The sequence below is a fragment of the Cervus elaphus genome, chromosome X, assembly GCF_910594005.1.
Source record: "Cervus elaphus chromosome X, mCerEla1.1, whole genome shotgun sequence".
NCBI classification, from domain to species: domain Eukaryota; kingdom Metazoa; phylum Chordata; class Mammalia; order Artiodactyla; family Cervidae; genus Cervus; species Cervus elaphus.
Genome location: NC_057848.1, coordinates 56,943,135 through 56,958,222, shown reverse-complemented (window position 1 = coordinate 56,958,222; position 15,088 = coordinate 56,943,135). Strand labels below are relative to the sequence as shown.

The following is a 15,088-nucleotide window of genomic DNA, read 5'->3' as shown; positions in this document are numbered from 1 at the left end:
GAGACGGCATTATAACACCATGAAAAACAAACTATATTTTCAATTCAAGATAAATATGAGATAAAGTCAAACTATAAGCCTGAAAATTACCCTTGGAGAACTTACAAATTTCCCCCTCAAAATCAGATTGTTCTCTTAAAAATTGGAAGCCAGATGGTTTTATATATAAAAACAAACCTCAATGTGAAATCCACGTGGGACTTAAAGGTTCGTTCTCCTGCAGCTGCAGCAGCTGCACTTATCATAACTGCAGTCAGTGTGATTATTTTTCCTTCACTAATGTTTAGAACAATGTTTCTCAAAGTGGAAACCTGTTTAGAAATGCAAATTCTCAGGCCCCACCCCAAAATTCCTGAATCATAAACTCTGGGGTTGAGGGCCAGTAATTTGTTCTTACAAGCCTTCCAGATTCACACTCAAGTTTGAGAACCACTGGTTAACAACAATAGCACACATCTATAAGCATTTTCTTACCAGACTGTGTTGTATTATACATGTTGCACTGTTTCTTCGAGTTCTTATTGAATCAGATTGTAACACTTGTGAATTATCACTAAGAAGAAAAGGAAAACATTTGTCATTTAAAATTCATTACAAAAATTTTTTAAAGAAATAAGATTTCAAATCCTTAAACAACATTGCCATTGATGTAAATATCTTCTTCGTGGAGACAGCTGTGCAGATGTAGAAAATAAAATATGTATGCACACACACACACACACACACACACACACACACACAAATCCTTAGTTGACTGAACCTAAACAAGTGTCCATGTAAGGTAAGGAATTCTCAAGCATGCCATTTTACCTCTAATCATGCTACCAAGAATAAGTATAAATTATTGTGGCCTTAGAGATACATCATTTTCTGTGTAAACCTGTAACCAATTTAAATTTGTGATTGAAGCTATTATGTGCTAGTAGCAATTTCCTCTGGACTGTCAAACTTTCACATGAATGAGAGGGATAGCCACTAGCAGGGTCAATAGAACTGAGCTTTTCAGATATGTTTCATTTGGCCTGCTGCTGCTGCAGCTAAGTCGCTTCAGTCGTGTCCGACTCTGTGTGACCCCATAGACGGCAGCCCACCAGGCTCCCCTATCCCTGGGATTCTCCAGGCAAGAACACTGGAGTGGGTTGCCATTTCCTTCTCCAATGCATGAAAGTGAAAATTGAAAGTGAAGTCGCTCAGTCGTGTCCGACTCTTAGCGACCCCATGGACTGCAGCCTACTAGGCTCCTCTGTCCATGGAATTTTCCAGGCAAGAGTACTGGAGTGGGGTGCCATTGCCTTCTCCGTCATTTGGCCTACCCAGTGTTAAAAATGTTTTTTAATTAGCTGTGCACACTTGGAACAACTATGGAGATTTCACATAAAGAATTTGGATTCCAGGTTTCTGGCTTCTATTGAAATTTTGCAAGATTTTGCCACAATGGGTCACATTCCCCCATGGCACCAATGTACTGAGCTGAGCAACCACTGCCTGCTGAAGACGTTCCTAGTTCCATCAACTTTGAAAGTGCCTACTTAGCCAGCCTTGACCTGATTTGAGCTTGGGACCCTGAAGAAATCTTTTCCTATTTATGTTTTCATTTTGCTATAACTTTAGAAACATTTTAATTTTATATTGGACTCTAGTTGATTTAGAATGTGTTAGTTTCAGATATACAGCAAACTGATTCAGTTATACATACATATATATCTTTTTTATAAATTCTTTCTCATTTAGGTTATTATAGTATATTGATGAGAGTTCCCTGTGCTATACAGTAAGTCCTTGTTGGTTGCCTACTTTAAATATAGTAGTATGTTGTTATAACTTTTTTTATTTTGAAACTAAGACTCACAAGAAATTGCAAAAAGAATATAGAGGGTTCTTGTGTACCTTTCATCCAGGTTTCCCTAATGATAATAAAAAACTATCTTTAACATGTTCTTTTCCACCCCCTATATCCAATTCAGTGCCAGTTCTTTTAGGTTTTACCCATAATTTTTCATGTCCATCATGCTTTCCAGGTTCCTTGCTAAAAACCAATTCAAAGCATTCTTACTTTTCCACCGACTCTGTAATAGTCTAATTGGTCAGCTCACCTCTGTTCTTTTCCTACTGCAATCAGCTTGCTCTCCTGCTTACCACTTTCAGTGATTCTCTTCATTGCCTGCTGAATTCAGTTACTATAACTTTTGGGCTTCCCTGGTGGCTCAGATGGTTAAGAATCTGCCTGCAATGTGGGAGACCTGGGTTCAATCCCTGGGTTGGGAAGACCCCCTGGAGGAGGGCATGGCAACCCACTCCAGTATTCTTGCCTGGAGAATCCCCATTGATAGATGGAGCCTGGTGGGCTACAGCCTATAAGTTCCCAAAAGAGTTGGACACGACTGAGCAACTTGGCACACACACTATAACTTTCAAAGCCCTCCACAATTTAGCTCCACAGACTTTTGGATTTCATAGACTAGGAAAATTTCAAAACAAAATCTCGGCACAAACATGCAGTTGCATTTTCTCTTGCCAAGTAAGGTCATTTTTAAAAAAATCTCATCAACTACCATCATTTCATTTATAAAAGGGCATTTTGTTATTTTTTAAAAAAAGCAGGACTGACAATCTGAGTAAAATACAGTAATGCCCAGGAAAGTATGCTGTATTTAGCTTTTTAAAACCATGGATTTGGTAGAATGTCACCTGGGATGAGCACTGGTCAGCAGGTAAACATTTCGGAGCCAGTGATCCGGGCAGAGTTGACCAGCATTCTGGAATACACCTATACTTTCCTACTTCCAAGCCTATTTCATGTTCTTGAAATGCTGTTCAGTTACCTGGCCCCCTTTCTTCCAGTCTGATTCCTATCAGTCTATTTGTTAGGACCCATCTTAAGTGTCATCTATCCAAGACTTTCCTATATTCCTCACCAATCCTGCTGTCATTTCTAACTCCCTTCTTTTAATTACCCTAGCACTTTCTTTCCCTTCTAAGCACAGATCTTATTCGACCATACATTTAAGTCTTCTCAGTATTCATTTTCCCTATTAAAAGCTTATGGAGCCTTGAGATACATCTTTGCAGTGCAGTAATTTGCAGTAACAATATTTATGAGAGAATATGTGTATATGTGTATTTTTACTTCCTTTCCCAGTCATTTTCCCCTACAAGAACAGGAATATATTTTAGCAGTTACTACTAGGAAGTTGGAGGGCTTCCCTGGTGACTCAGAGGTTAAAGCCCCTGCCTGCTATGCGGGAGACCTGGGTTCGATCCCTGGGTCGGGAAGATTCCCTGGAGAAGGAAATGGCAACCCACTCCAGTATTCTTGCCTGGAGAATCCCATGGACTGAGGAGCCTGGTGGGCTACAGTCCATGGGGTGGCAAAGAGTCGGACACGACTGAGCGACTTCACTTTCACTTTCACTAGGAAGTTGGAGGGTCACTAATGGGTTGCATATTTCCACTGTCTTTTGTATGTGGGAGGTAATTCTTTTTTTAAAAAAATTTTATTGGAATATAGTTGATTTATAATGTTGTGTTAGTTTCGGGTGTACAGCAAGGTGAATCAGTTATGCATGCACATGTATACACTCTATTTTAGATTCTTTTCCCACATAAGCATTACAGAGTATTGAGTAGCGTTCTCTGTGCTATACATTGAGTCCTTACTAGTTATCTATTTTATATATAGTAGTGTGTATATGTCAACAGCAAACTTCCAACTGATCCCTTCCCTCTGCTGAGATAATTCTTAAGGCTAACAATTACACTCTCCCTTAAATTTTTGTCTGCCAATTTTATTTAATAAGACTATAACTGAAAAGTGAAAAAGCTGGCTTAAAACTCAACATTCAAAAAAAAATAAGATCATGGCATCTGGTCCCATTACTTCATGGTAAAGAGAAGGGGAAAAAGTGGAAGCACTGACAGATTTTCTCTTCTCAGGCTCCAAAATCACTGTGGATGATGACTTCAGCCATGAAATTAGAAGATGCTTGCTTCTTGGAAGGAAGGCTATGACAAACCTAGACAGTATAATAAAAAGCAAAGACATCACTTTCCCAACAAAGGTCCATCTAGTCAAAGCTATGGTCTTTCTAATAGTCATGTATGGATGTGAGACCTGGACCATAAAGAAGGCTGAGTGTCAAGGAATTGATGCTTTCTAACTGTGGTGTTGGAGAAGACTCTTGAGAGTTCCTTGGACAGCAAGGAGATCAAACCAGTCAATCCTAAGAGAAATCAACCCTGAATACTCATTGGAAGGACTGATGCTGAAGCTGAAGCTCCAATACTTTGGCCACCTGATGCAAAGAGACAACTCATTTGAAAAGACCCCGATGCTGGGAAGGATTGAAGGCAAAAGAAGAGAGCAGCAGAGGATGAGATGGTTGGATAGCATCACCAATTCAATGGACATGAACTTGAGCAAACTCCAGGAGATAGTGAGGGTCAGGGAGGCCTGGCATGCAATATAATGAGATAATGTTTAAATGATCAGTAAGCAGCTCTGTCTAAACTGCACTATATTTATGCCAGTTACATCCCTAAAGCAATAACTCTTAATGACCATTATTCTTCTTCCAGGTTTGTATTAATACAAGCTTATTAAACCACTGTGCATGTGCTCAGTCGCTTTAGCCATGTCCATCTCTTTGCGACCTCATGGACTGTAACCTACCAGCTTCTCTGTCCCTGGGATTCTCCAGGCAAGAACACTGGAGTGGGTTGCCATTTCCTTCTCCAATGCATGAAACTGAAAAGTGAAAGGGAAGTTGCTCAGTCGTGTCCGACTCTTCGAGACCCCATGGACTGCAGCCCACCAGGCTCCTATGTCCATGGGATTTTCCAGGCAAGAGTACTGAAGTGGGGTGCCATTGCCTTCTCCGAGGGTCAGACTAGTGGTATTTAAAGAGGGAGGGCACTGGCAGAAATCCAAGAACTTAATCTCTAATTCTAATAAGGGCCTAATAAGGGCCAGAGAAGTAGAAGAAAAAAATACCTTTAAATAATATCATTGACACCACTAGTGAAGTCAGCCACCTCGAGGGGCTAAAGATAGAATCAAGAGGTTCAAAACTTTTGACATTGATATTTTTATTAATACAAGATGAATACAAAACTGTACAGGAGGTTAAGAAATAGTGATATTTGTATTAAAGAGTTGACATTCACACAACAAATTCTGCAAATGCTGGTGCAAGGGAGACAGAGAGTCTTTATACATAGTTAACATCAAGCAAAATTGGAAAAGTGCTTGAAAGAAGTGCAACAATATTTAGCGAGCTGTGAAAGAGGCAAGGCAATGAGTATGAGAGGCCAACTAAAAGAAAGTGCAGTGAGCAGTGGACATACTCCACTGAAAAGACTCTGCAAGAAAATGAATGCAACTAAGGCTTGGTGTAATTCTCAAAATTTTTCTTGTTGATTACATGCTAAGCTTGTCACAACAGGACAAAATATGCCCTCAGATCACTTGGACAAGTTCCTTGACCTCAGGCACGTCATCTATCATTCCTATGCTACTTCTTCTTGATAGACAAGAGTCCCTGGACTTCGTCTATCTTTCAGGTTAATTCCTACTAGAGGAATATGCAACTGCCCTTCACCTTTCTGTACAAAACTTCACGTCCAGCATCAGGATCTTAAGCTATGGGGTTCTACACTGTAATCATGCTCTAATATAATAAAAATTTCTAATCTTTTGCAGAACAAAGTAAAGTATGAAGGGATAACTGTGATCACTCTCTTTGTTTCCAGGACTTTGAGGATTGGGAAAAGGGACCTGGTCAGCTGCCCCCCACCCCCCGCCTCAGCACTTAATATATTAAATAGGATCCACATGTTCCTGCAAATATATATCCTCCATCATCCACATATTTGTGACTTGTTTCTTCATTTCATAGAGCTTTTCAATAAAATGAACATTTCCAAGCATTTTCTTCTACTAGCAGAGTGCACCCATAATAATTCATTTATTCACACAACAGGATTTAAGAGTAGAATCCTGAATTTATAGCATGTTCTTGTTCTCAGTACAACATGCAGAGCTGTCCCCAGCCCTTATTTTTCTATCTGCCTATTTTAAAAGGTAATGTATTATTTTCAGGTCACTCTTAGTTTGTTTTTCATTTTGTTAGAACATATTTTCCCTTAACTCAAAAGACCAGAAAGCTGCATGTATTTAATTAATCAGTTTAGATATTGATTAGTAGTGGACAAAGCACTAGCTTAGGAGTCTGGAGCCACAGCTTCCTAGTACTGATCGATTACTGACTATGACATCTTGGAGATCGCTGGGCCTGTTAGACCATACATTAAACAAGGAGGGTAGACCTGGTCTCTTGAGTTCTCATATAATAGTTGTGAATTACAGCTATCAAGTAGGATGATGCCAGCAAAAGGTGAGGTGCAAACTTAATAATTTTGCAGTGAATTCATTTTCCAGACATTTTTACAATATTGAGAAAAACTTATGATACTGGGATGTGAAACCCAAGATCTCACTTTAAAATTCTATTTTAAGGAATAAGTTTGAGTCAGGCCAGATCTTTGGATATATGCAGGAAATACAGTTAACCATCAGTTAATCTTTTAAACCTTTTTTCATCATCAGATCTCTAAAGAGTCTTTTTAGACATTTCCTCCCTCCTTATTAGCTCCTCTTCGAGAATTCCCAGACAATTTTAATAGCACAAATATACTGCATATCTGTCTATGTGCCATATATATATGTGTGTGTGTGTTTTATGCATATGAGAAAAAAACTTTCACCTGCCAAGAAGTAAGTAGGGCCAATATAGGTCATTGAGAATACAAAGTTAGGAGATCAATTTTCTGTGATAGCTAAACTTTTTGTTCAAATAAAAACTAGGTGTAAAAAAGCCCCAAACTTATTTACTTGACAACCATTCCCACTCTGAGTGTGCTAAGGTGAAGGTCAGAGGTGACAAAGCAGACAAAGCAGAGAATGACAAAAATTACAGTCATTACAGATCTGGAGGTGAGGGTGGGGAGTACACAATTTCTTCAATGGTGTGGGTAAGAGATGGGGTGAAGTTAGAGAAAGTCGTGCTCCACACCAAACAGCTGCTGCTTTTGGGTCCTTGATCTTGATGAACTGTCAGAAGAGGACGTCCCGTTTCATTTGTGCCCTTGCCCTCCAGCCAGCCCGTCCCCCTTCCCCCCCAGCTCCCAGGCTGAGAGTGGGATCTTCCGGTCACCAAGAGCAAGGGAGATAACCTGCAGAACCTCGATGAGTCAAGGAGTGGGAATGCTATTGTAAGTCACTTTCTTGCAACTCTTGCCACCCTTTCCCGCCCCCGCAGGCCTCCTCCAGTATCTCAATCCTGCTCACCCAAAGCCACTGATCAAAGGGGCGCTGCTGGATCGTCTCAAAGTGTTATCTTCTGTAGTGGTTGAACTCCGCAGCACCTCAAAATGTAGTTCCATTTTCTCCCGTGCTCTGTCCGTGCAGAAGCTTTGTTTGGAGCTCTCCGGTTTTTCTGGCTCCCGTTCACATAAGAACAAGTCAGCTAAGTAAGGAGATGATGTAGGGAGAGAGGAAAGAGGAACAAGGAAAGAGAGGAGGAAGTTCTTAGACAAGTGCGTGCTCACATTTGCAGCCCTACCATCCCTAACACCAGTGGGCACAAAGTGGGACAGGACTGGCTCCGACCCTCCTAACACTGAGATCTCCCACCTCCAAGCCTGTAATGAACATGAGGAGTTTATTGTAATCCGTGAATCCTCCTTTATTTCCCTCAGCCAAGGAAACCCGGGTAAGACTTTCCGGTCAAAACAAAAACCACAACCCACTGCCTTGCAGAATCATTTGGGCACTGCGCCCCTGCGCATGCGTCCTGGGTCCGGCCCGCTGACGCACATTTACTACGTAAGCAATGAACATTATTACAGGCGCCTTGTCCGCCATGATGGGGGCGCACGCGCAGTAAAGGAGCCTTTTTAAGCCAGGTACTCTATTCTCTCTCCCTAGTGCGAATTCACCTTGGTTGTTCCTCCTCTCCTCCCGTGTTAACCCTGGCATGGTTTCCTTAAGCATTATTTAGGCAAGAAAGGATGGAAATAAGGTGTATGGGAGCGCCATCCTTTCTGCCCTAAGTCTAATACTCAATTTTGGTTAGCTCATTGTCTCATGACTGAGGCTGACAAGCTTGCTACCTCCCATGAAGAATTTTTCCATCCTGTTACAAAAGACATCCTACACCTTTGCAATGTAAAAAACACTAAAGCCTGGGGGTGGCGGTGGGGGCGAGGACCACCCGCTCTCAAAGGGTCCTGTTAAAGTCCTAACACAATTTCATCCCGTGTGTGTGTGTGTGTGTGTGTGTTTCACCATAATAATGCAGTGTGTATTTTTTACATTGAATAAAATCTAGCTAAGAAAAAGTTAGGGTTAAAGCAAGGAGGCTTATTTCTTTAAAATCTCAGAATTTAGTATCCATTCAAATCAGTGTTGCCCTTTAACAATGTTATCATGGATTGAAACATTCTAAGAACTGCTCTTTTAGAATTTTTTTTTTTTACCACCAGTTATTGAGCCACGTTGAGTACTGAAATCTTAACTCCATGCTAATAATTTTGAAAAGCCACCCATCTTAGGACCATATAGAGAAATGGCAGAGAAGGCAAGTGAAATGATTGAAATGGGAGTTATTAATTAAAAGAGTTATAACACGGTATAGCACTTTATAGTTTAAAAAAATGTTTTCACATATTTATCTCAATTGGTTCAATCGTTAACCCTACTCGGCCAATCAGTGGTGAATTTAAAATAAATGGGATTATCTTGAAACAGTTCATGACGTTTATGTCATAAACATGAAAGATCATAATCATTCTTCATTCTGAGACTAGAATAAGAAAAGTGTAATTATATTAGGCAGAATTAGGTTACTTAAATCCCTGACATGAGGATGATTTGGAGTCTCCATTCCTGATATAAGACAGGTTAACAATAGCTACCATTTGGGGGCCATTTATTATGTGCCAGGTACCGTCCTAAGCACTTGAAATATGTGATCACATTTAATGCTCACAGTAACTCTGTGAGGTAGGCACCATCACAATGCCCATTTTTCAAAGGAGGAAACTGAAGCTCAGAGGGATTACTCAAATTACAACTACTAAGTGGCAAAGCCAAGATTCCTCTGCCGTTCTATTTAAGTGAAAAGACAGACCAGGCGCCTCTGGATATTTCTCTGGACACTATTTCTGAACAAGTAAGCACTCAATAAATATTTATTAAATTATTTTATAAATAAATACAGGTTTAAGTAACTTGCCCTTCATAGCTATCTTGTAAATTAGGTAAGTATTTTCTATTTTACAGTTGATAAAATTCCAGAGAGAGTAATGGCACATAACTAGGTAGCAATAGAATCTGGGCTGGTACCAAAATTCCTGAAAGCCATTGTGGAATTTCCCAGGGTAAGCTGGAGAGTTTATGAAAGATGGCAGCTAAAACTGAGTCTTTACTCAGTCAGGGTGACTGCAGAGGCAGTGGTTAAGTACAGAACAGAGGGTCAAAACGAAACCATCTGAATAAGATAAAAATATGGAGAACATCAGAGAACAAAGAGCTCTTACTTCCAATCTACTGCTTATTTTACTTTTCAAAGAGTTTGTTAATATTCTTGGCAGGCAATAAGGTTTAATGGAAAATGGTCGCAAGAGTTGGACACGACTTAGTGACCAAGCAACAACAAAGTACATAACACTAAGAAAATAGGCATAATGAAACAAGGAAAGAGCAACTAAGAGAGAGTTTTGAGAAAAGGGGTTAAGAATATGAAATGATTAAATACATGAGATAGCAATAAGTTTCCAGCTACTACCAAAAAGGAGGGATTCTCTTTAAGTTCAGCTATATAACAAGAACCTGAAACCTGTAAAAATAGAAACAGGACATACTCAAGTTGGAAAGTCAAAAGGAACAAATACTACAAAAACAAAGATTTCTATATACTAGAGTGGCAAACACAGTATTTAAAGAAATGATTTTACTTCCCATTTTTACCCACAGATATTTATACCAACCTGGCTGTGTTCCCTGATCAACATTTGCTGTTCCGTAGTCATGTGCCATGATCTTGGGTTGTTGTTTTGCTTAGATGTATACCTTGACCCCTGTGGTACACTTCATTGTATGTCCCGGTCTGCTGCCATCTGCCCCTTGCCTCTTTCCTGTAAAAGGTGTCCCACAAACATGTCATAATCAGCTCTTTATTTTGTCCGTTGTCATGGCAACTTTAAAGCAACATGTTAGCCTTTAGTTATCACAAGAGCAATACAAATACAAGTTGATCCCAAGCCCACAAACCACAAACACCCCAAACCTTTCAAAAGATTTACATAAAGAGTAAAAGAAACTAGGTAGGCAAGAATGATATGAATAATGAACAAAACCTGACAATGATGGCCAAGATAGCATCTGTCTTCTCACATATCCTTGAATTTCTCTTGGTTGTTCAGCCCCAGAAAGTTAAGGATTTTTTCAATTGTTTGGCTCTTCAGAGTTAGGGACTGTGTGCTTGGTCAACAAATGATTATTTGGTAGCTATTGTGAACAATAGAATGTACTATAATTTTTTTGAGCAGATTGGTGGGGACTGGGGGTATGGCTGAAACCTTGAGATAAAAAGAGAAACATAATTTGATTTAAAAAATAACAATTGTGTTTCTAATCCAGCTGGCAGGAAAATATAGGTAATTTAAAGGAAACTATCTTGTGCTTGCTTCAGCTGCACAAATATTGCAAATTGGAATGATAAAGAGAAGATTATCATGGCCTCTGTGCAAGGATGACATGCAAATGAACTGTCTGATATTTTTTCACCTCACACTGGTCAGAATGGCCATCATCAAAACAAATCTACAAACAATAAATGCTTAAGAGGGTGTGGAGAAAAGGGAACCCCCCTACTCTGTTGGTGGGAATGTAAATTGATACAGCTGCTATGGAGAACAGTGTGGAGCTTCCTTAAAAAACTAAAAATAGAACTACCCTATGTTCCAATAATCCCACTACTGGGCATCAGTTCAGTTCAGTCACTCAGTCGTGTACGACTCTTTGCGACCCCATGAATCGCAGCACCAGGCCTCACTGTCCATTACCAACTCCTAGAGTTTACTTAAACTCATGTCCATCAAGTCGGTGATGCCATCCAGCCATCTCATCCTCTGTCGTCCCCTTCTCCTCCTGCCCCCAATCCCTCCCAGCATCAGGGTCTTTTCCAATGAGTCAACTCTTCGCATGAGGTGGCCAAAGTGTTGGAGTTTCAGCTTCAGCATCAGTCCTTCCAATGAACACCCAGGACTTATCTCCTTTAGGATGGACTGGTTGGATCTCCTTGCAGTCCAAGGGACTCTCAAGAGTCTTCTCCAACACCACAGTTCAAAAGCTTTAATTCTTCGGCGCTCAGCTTTCTTCACAGTCCAACTCTCACATCCATACATGACTACTGGAAAAACCATAGCCTTGACTAGACAGACCTTTGTTGGCAAAGTAATGTCTCTGCTTTTTAATATGCTGTCTAGGTTGTTCATAACTTTCCTTCCAAGGAGTAAGCATCTTTTAATTTCATGGCTGCAGTCACCATCTGCAGTGATTTTGGAGCCCAAAAATATAAAGTCTTACACTGTTTCCCCATGTATTTCCCATGAAGTGATGGGACCAGATGTCATGATCTTATTTTTCTGAATGTTGAGCTTTAAGTCAACTTTTTCACTCTCCTCTTTCACTTTCATCAAGAGGCTTTTCAGTTCCTCTTCACTTTCTGCCATAAGGGTGGTGTCATCTGCATATCTGAGGTTATTGATATTTCTCCTGGCAATCTTGATTCCAGCTTGTGCTTCTTCCAGCCCAGCGTTTCTCATGATGTACTCTGCATATAATTTAAATAAGCAGGGTGACAATATACAACCTTGAGGTACTCCTTTTCCTATTTGGAACCGGTCTGTTGTTCCCTGTCCAGTTCTAACTGTTGCTTCCTGACCTGCATATAGGTTTCTCAAGAGGCAGGTCAGGTGGTCTGGTATTCCCAACTCTTTCAGAATTTTCCACAGTTTCTTGTGATCCACACAGTCAAAGGCTTTGGCGTGGTCAATAAAGCAGAAATAGATGTTCTTCTGGAACTCTCTTGCTTTTTCGATGATCCAGCGGATGTTGGCAATTTGACCTCTGGTTCCTCTGCCTTTTCTAAAACCAGCTTGAACATCTGGAAGTTCATGGTTCACGTATTGCTGAAGCCTGGCTTGGAGAATTTTGAGCATTACTTTACTAGCATGTGAGATGAGTGCAATTGTGCGGTCATTTGAGCATTCTTTGGCATTGCCTTTCTTTGGGATTGGAATGAAAACTGACCTTTTCCAGTCCTGTGGCCACTGCTGAGCTTTCCAAATTTGCTGGCATATTGAGTGCAGCACTTTCACAGCATCATCTTTCAGGATATGAAATAGCTCAGCTGGACTTCCATCACCTCCACTAGCTTTGTTCGTAGTGATGCTTCCTAAAGCCCACTTGACTTCACATGCCAGGATGTCTGGCTCTAGGTGAGTGATCACACCATCATGATTATCTGGGTCGTGAAGATCTTTTTTGTACAGTTCTTCTGTGTATTCTTGCCTCCTCTTCTTAATATCATCTGCTTCTGTTAGGTCCATACCATTTCTGACCTTTATCAAACCCATCTACTGGGCATATACCCTGAGAAATCCATAATTCAAAAAGATACATGCATCCCAATGTTCACTGCAGCATTCTTTACAATAGCCAGGACACTGAAGCAACCTAAATGTCCCTCAACAGATGAATGGATAAAGATGTGGTACATATGTATAATGGAATATTACTCAGCCATAAAAAGGAATGAAATTAGGTCATTGTAGTGATGTGGATGGACCTAGAGTCTGTCATACAGGTGAAGTCAGAAAGAGAAAAACAAATATCATATATTAATGCATATATATGGAATCTAGGGGGCTTCCCAGGTGGTACTAGTGGTAAAGAAGTTACCTGCCAATGCAGGAGACATAAGAGACCCGGTTCTATCCCTGGGATGGGAAGATCCCCTGGAGGAGGGCATGACAACCCACTTTAGTATTCTTGCCTGGAAAATCCCATGGATGGATGAGCCTGGAAGGCTACAGTCCATAGGGTCACAAAGAGTTGGACATGACCGAACTGACTTAACATACACATGGAATCTAGAAAAATAATACAGATTAACCTATTTTGGGGGAAGTAATAGTGATGCAGATGTACTGGACATGTGGATATGGTGGGGTTAGGAAGGGAAGGGTGGGATGAACTGGAAGAATAGCATTGACATATGTACACTGTTGTTGTTCAGTCGCCCAGTCCTGTCTGACTCTTTGTGACCCCATGGACTGCAGCACACCAGGTCTCCCAGTCCCTCACCATCTCCTAAAGTTTGACCAAGTTCATGTCCGTTGCATCAGTGATACATCCAGCCATCACATCCTCTGACGCCCTCTTCTCCTTCTGTCCTCAGTCTTTCCCAGCATCTGGGAAATGAGTCTCTCTATGAGAGATTTCCACAGTTTGTTATGATCCACACAGTCAAAGGCTTTAGCATAGTCAATGAAACAAAGGTATATGTTTTTCTGGAATTACCTGGCTTTCTCTATGATCCAGCGAATGTTGGCAATCTGATCTCTGGTTCCTCTGCCTTTCCTAAACCCAGCTTGGACATCTGGAAGTTCCTGGTTCATATAATGCTGAAGCTCAGCATGCAAGATTTAAGCATGACCTTACTAGCATTGGAGATGAGTGCAATTGTTCAATGGTTAGCACATTCTTTAGCACTACCTTTCCTGGGAACTGGGATGAGGATTGACCTTTTCCAGTCCTGTGGCCACTGCTGGGTCTTCCAGATTTGCTGACATATTGAATGCAACACCTTGATGGCATCATCCTTTAGGGTTTTTAATAGCTCTACAGGAATTCCATCACATCCACTAGCTTTATTTCCTAAGGCCCACTTGACTCCAGAATGTCTGGCTCTGGGTGACTGACAACACCAGTCAGTACATTAAATCTTTAATTTAATTAATCCAGTACATTAAAATCTTTTTTGTACAGCTCTTCTGTGTATTCTTTCCATCTCTTCTTGATCTCTTTGGCATCTATTAGGTCTCTACCGTTTCTGTCCTTTATTGTGCCCATCTTTGGGTGAAATGTTCCCTTGATATTTCCAGTTTTCCTGAAGGGATCTCTAGTCTTTCCCCTTCTGTTGTTTTATTCTAGTTTTATGCACTGTTCATGGAAGAAAGCCTTCTCCTCACTGTTCTTTGGAACTTGGCATTTAGTTGGATGTACCTTTCTCTTTCTCCCTTGCTTTTCACTTCTCTTCTTTCTTCACCTATTTGTAAAGCCTCCTCAGATAACCACTTTGCCCTCTTGCTTTTCTTTTTCTTTGGGATGGTTTTGTTCGGTCTCCTGTACAATATTATGGACCTCCGTTCATAGTTCTTCAGGCACACTGTTAACTAGATTTAATCCCTTGAATCTATTCATTACCTCCACTGCATACTCACAGGGGATATGATTTAAGTCATACCTGGCTGGCCTCATGGTTTTCCCTGCTTTAGTTTAAGCCTGAATTTTGCTATGAGAAGCTGATTATCTGAGCCACAGTTTTTGCTGACTGTATACAGCTTCTCCATCTTTGGCTACAAAGAATGTAATCAATTTGATTTTGGTATTGACCATTTGGTGATGTCTATGTGTAAAGTTGTCTCTTGTGTTGTTGAAAAAGAACATTTGCTATGACCAGTGCATTCTTTTGGCAGAATTCAGTTAGCCTTTGCCCTGATTCATTTTGTTCTTCAAGGCCAAACTTTCCTGTTACTACAGGTGTCTCTTGACTTCCTACTTTTGCATTCCAGTCCCCAATGATGAATAGAACATCTTTTTTTTTCCTTTGGTATTAGTTCTAGGCAGTCTTCTAGGTCTTCATAGAACTGATTAATTTCAGCTTCTTGTGGCAGGGGCGTAGACTTGAATTACTATGATGTTGAGTGGCTTGCCTTGGAAACAAATCGAAATCATTCTGTC

The 15,088-nt window shown here is 40.5% G+C and overlaps 1 protein-coding gene and 1 non-coding gene across 3 annotated transcripts in view; one reads left to right on the top strand and one right to left on the bottom strand.

Annotated features, from left to right (window-relative positions):
- The window catches only part of LOC122690658 (PABIR family member 1-like), a 33,251-nt gene extending 22,717 nt beyond the window's left edge, over positions 1 to 10,534 (bottom strand). Inside the window, exons 1-4 of one of the 2 annotated variants that reach the window (XM_043897545.1) lie at positions 10,417 to 10,534; positions 10,048 to 10,194; positions 7,346 to 7,523; positions 475 to 553 (exon numbers count right to left, since the gene is read on the bottom strand). In XM_043897545.1, the coding sequence (XP_043753480.1) occupies positions 475 to 553; positions 7,346 to 7,523; positions 10,048 to 10,096 (306 nt within the window). In that variant the 5' untranslated portion in view covers positions 10,097 to 10,194; positions 10,417 to 10,534. Of the gene's footprint in view, positions 1 to 474; positions 554 to 7,345; positions 7,524 to 7,690; positions 7,842 to 10,047; positions 10,195 to 10,416 lie in introns of those variants that run through there. The other variant, XR_006340071.1, reaches the window with a different exon arrangement.
- Positions 10,535 to 10,736: 202 nt separating this feature from the next.
- On the top strand, positions 10,737 to 10,842 carry LOC122691054. The gene has a single exon (XR_006340300.1). It is a non-coding gene; the product is annotated as a U6 spliceosomal RNA (small nuclear RNA).
- Positions 10,843 to 15,088: the final 4,246 nt, after the last annotated feature.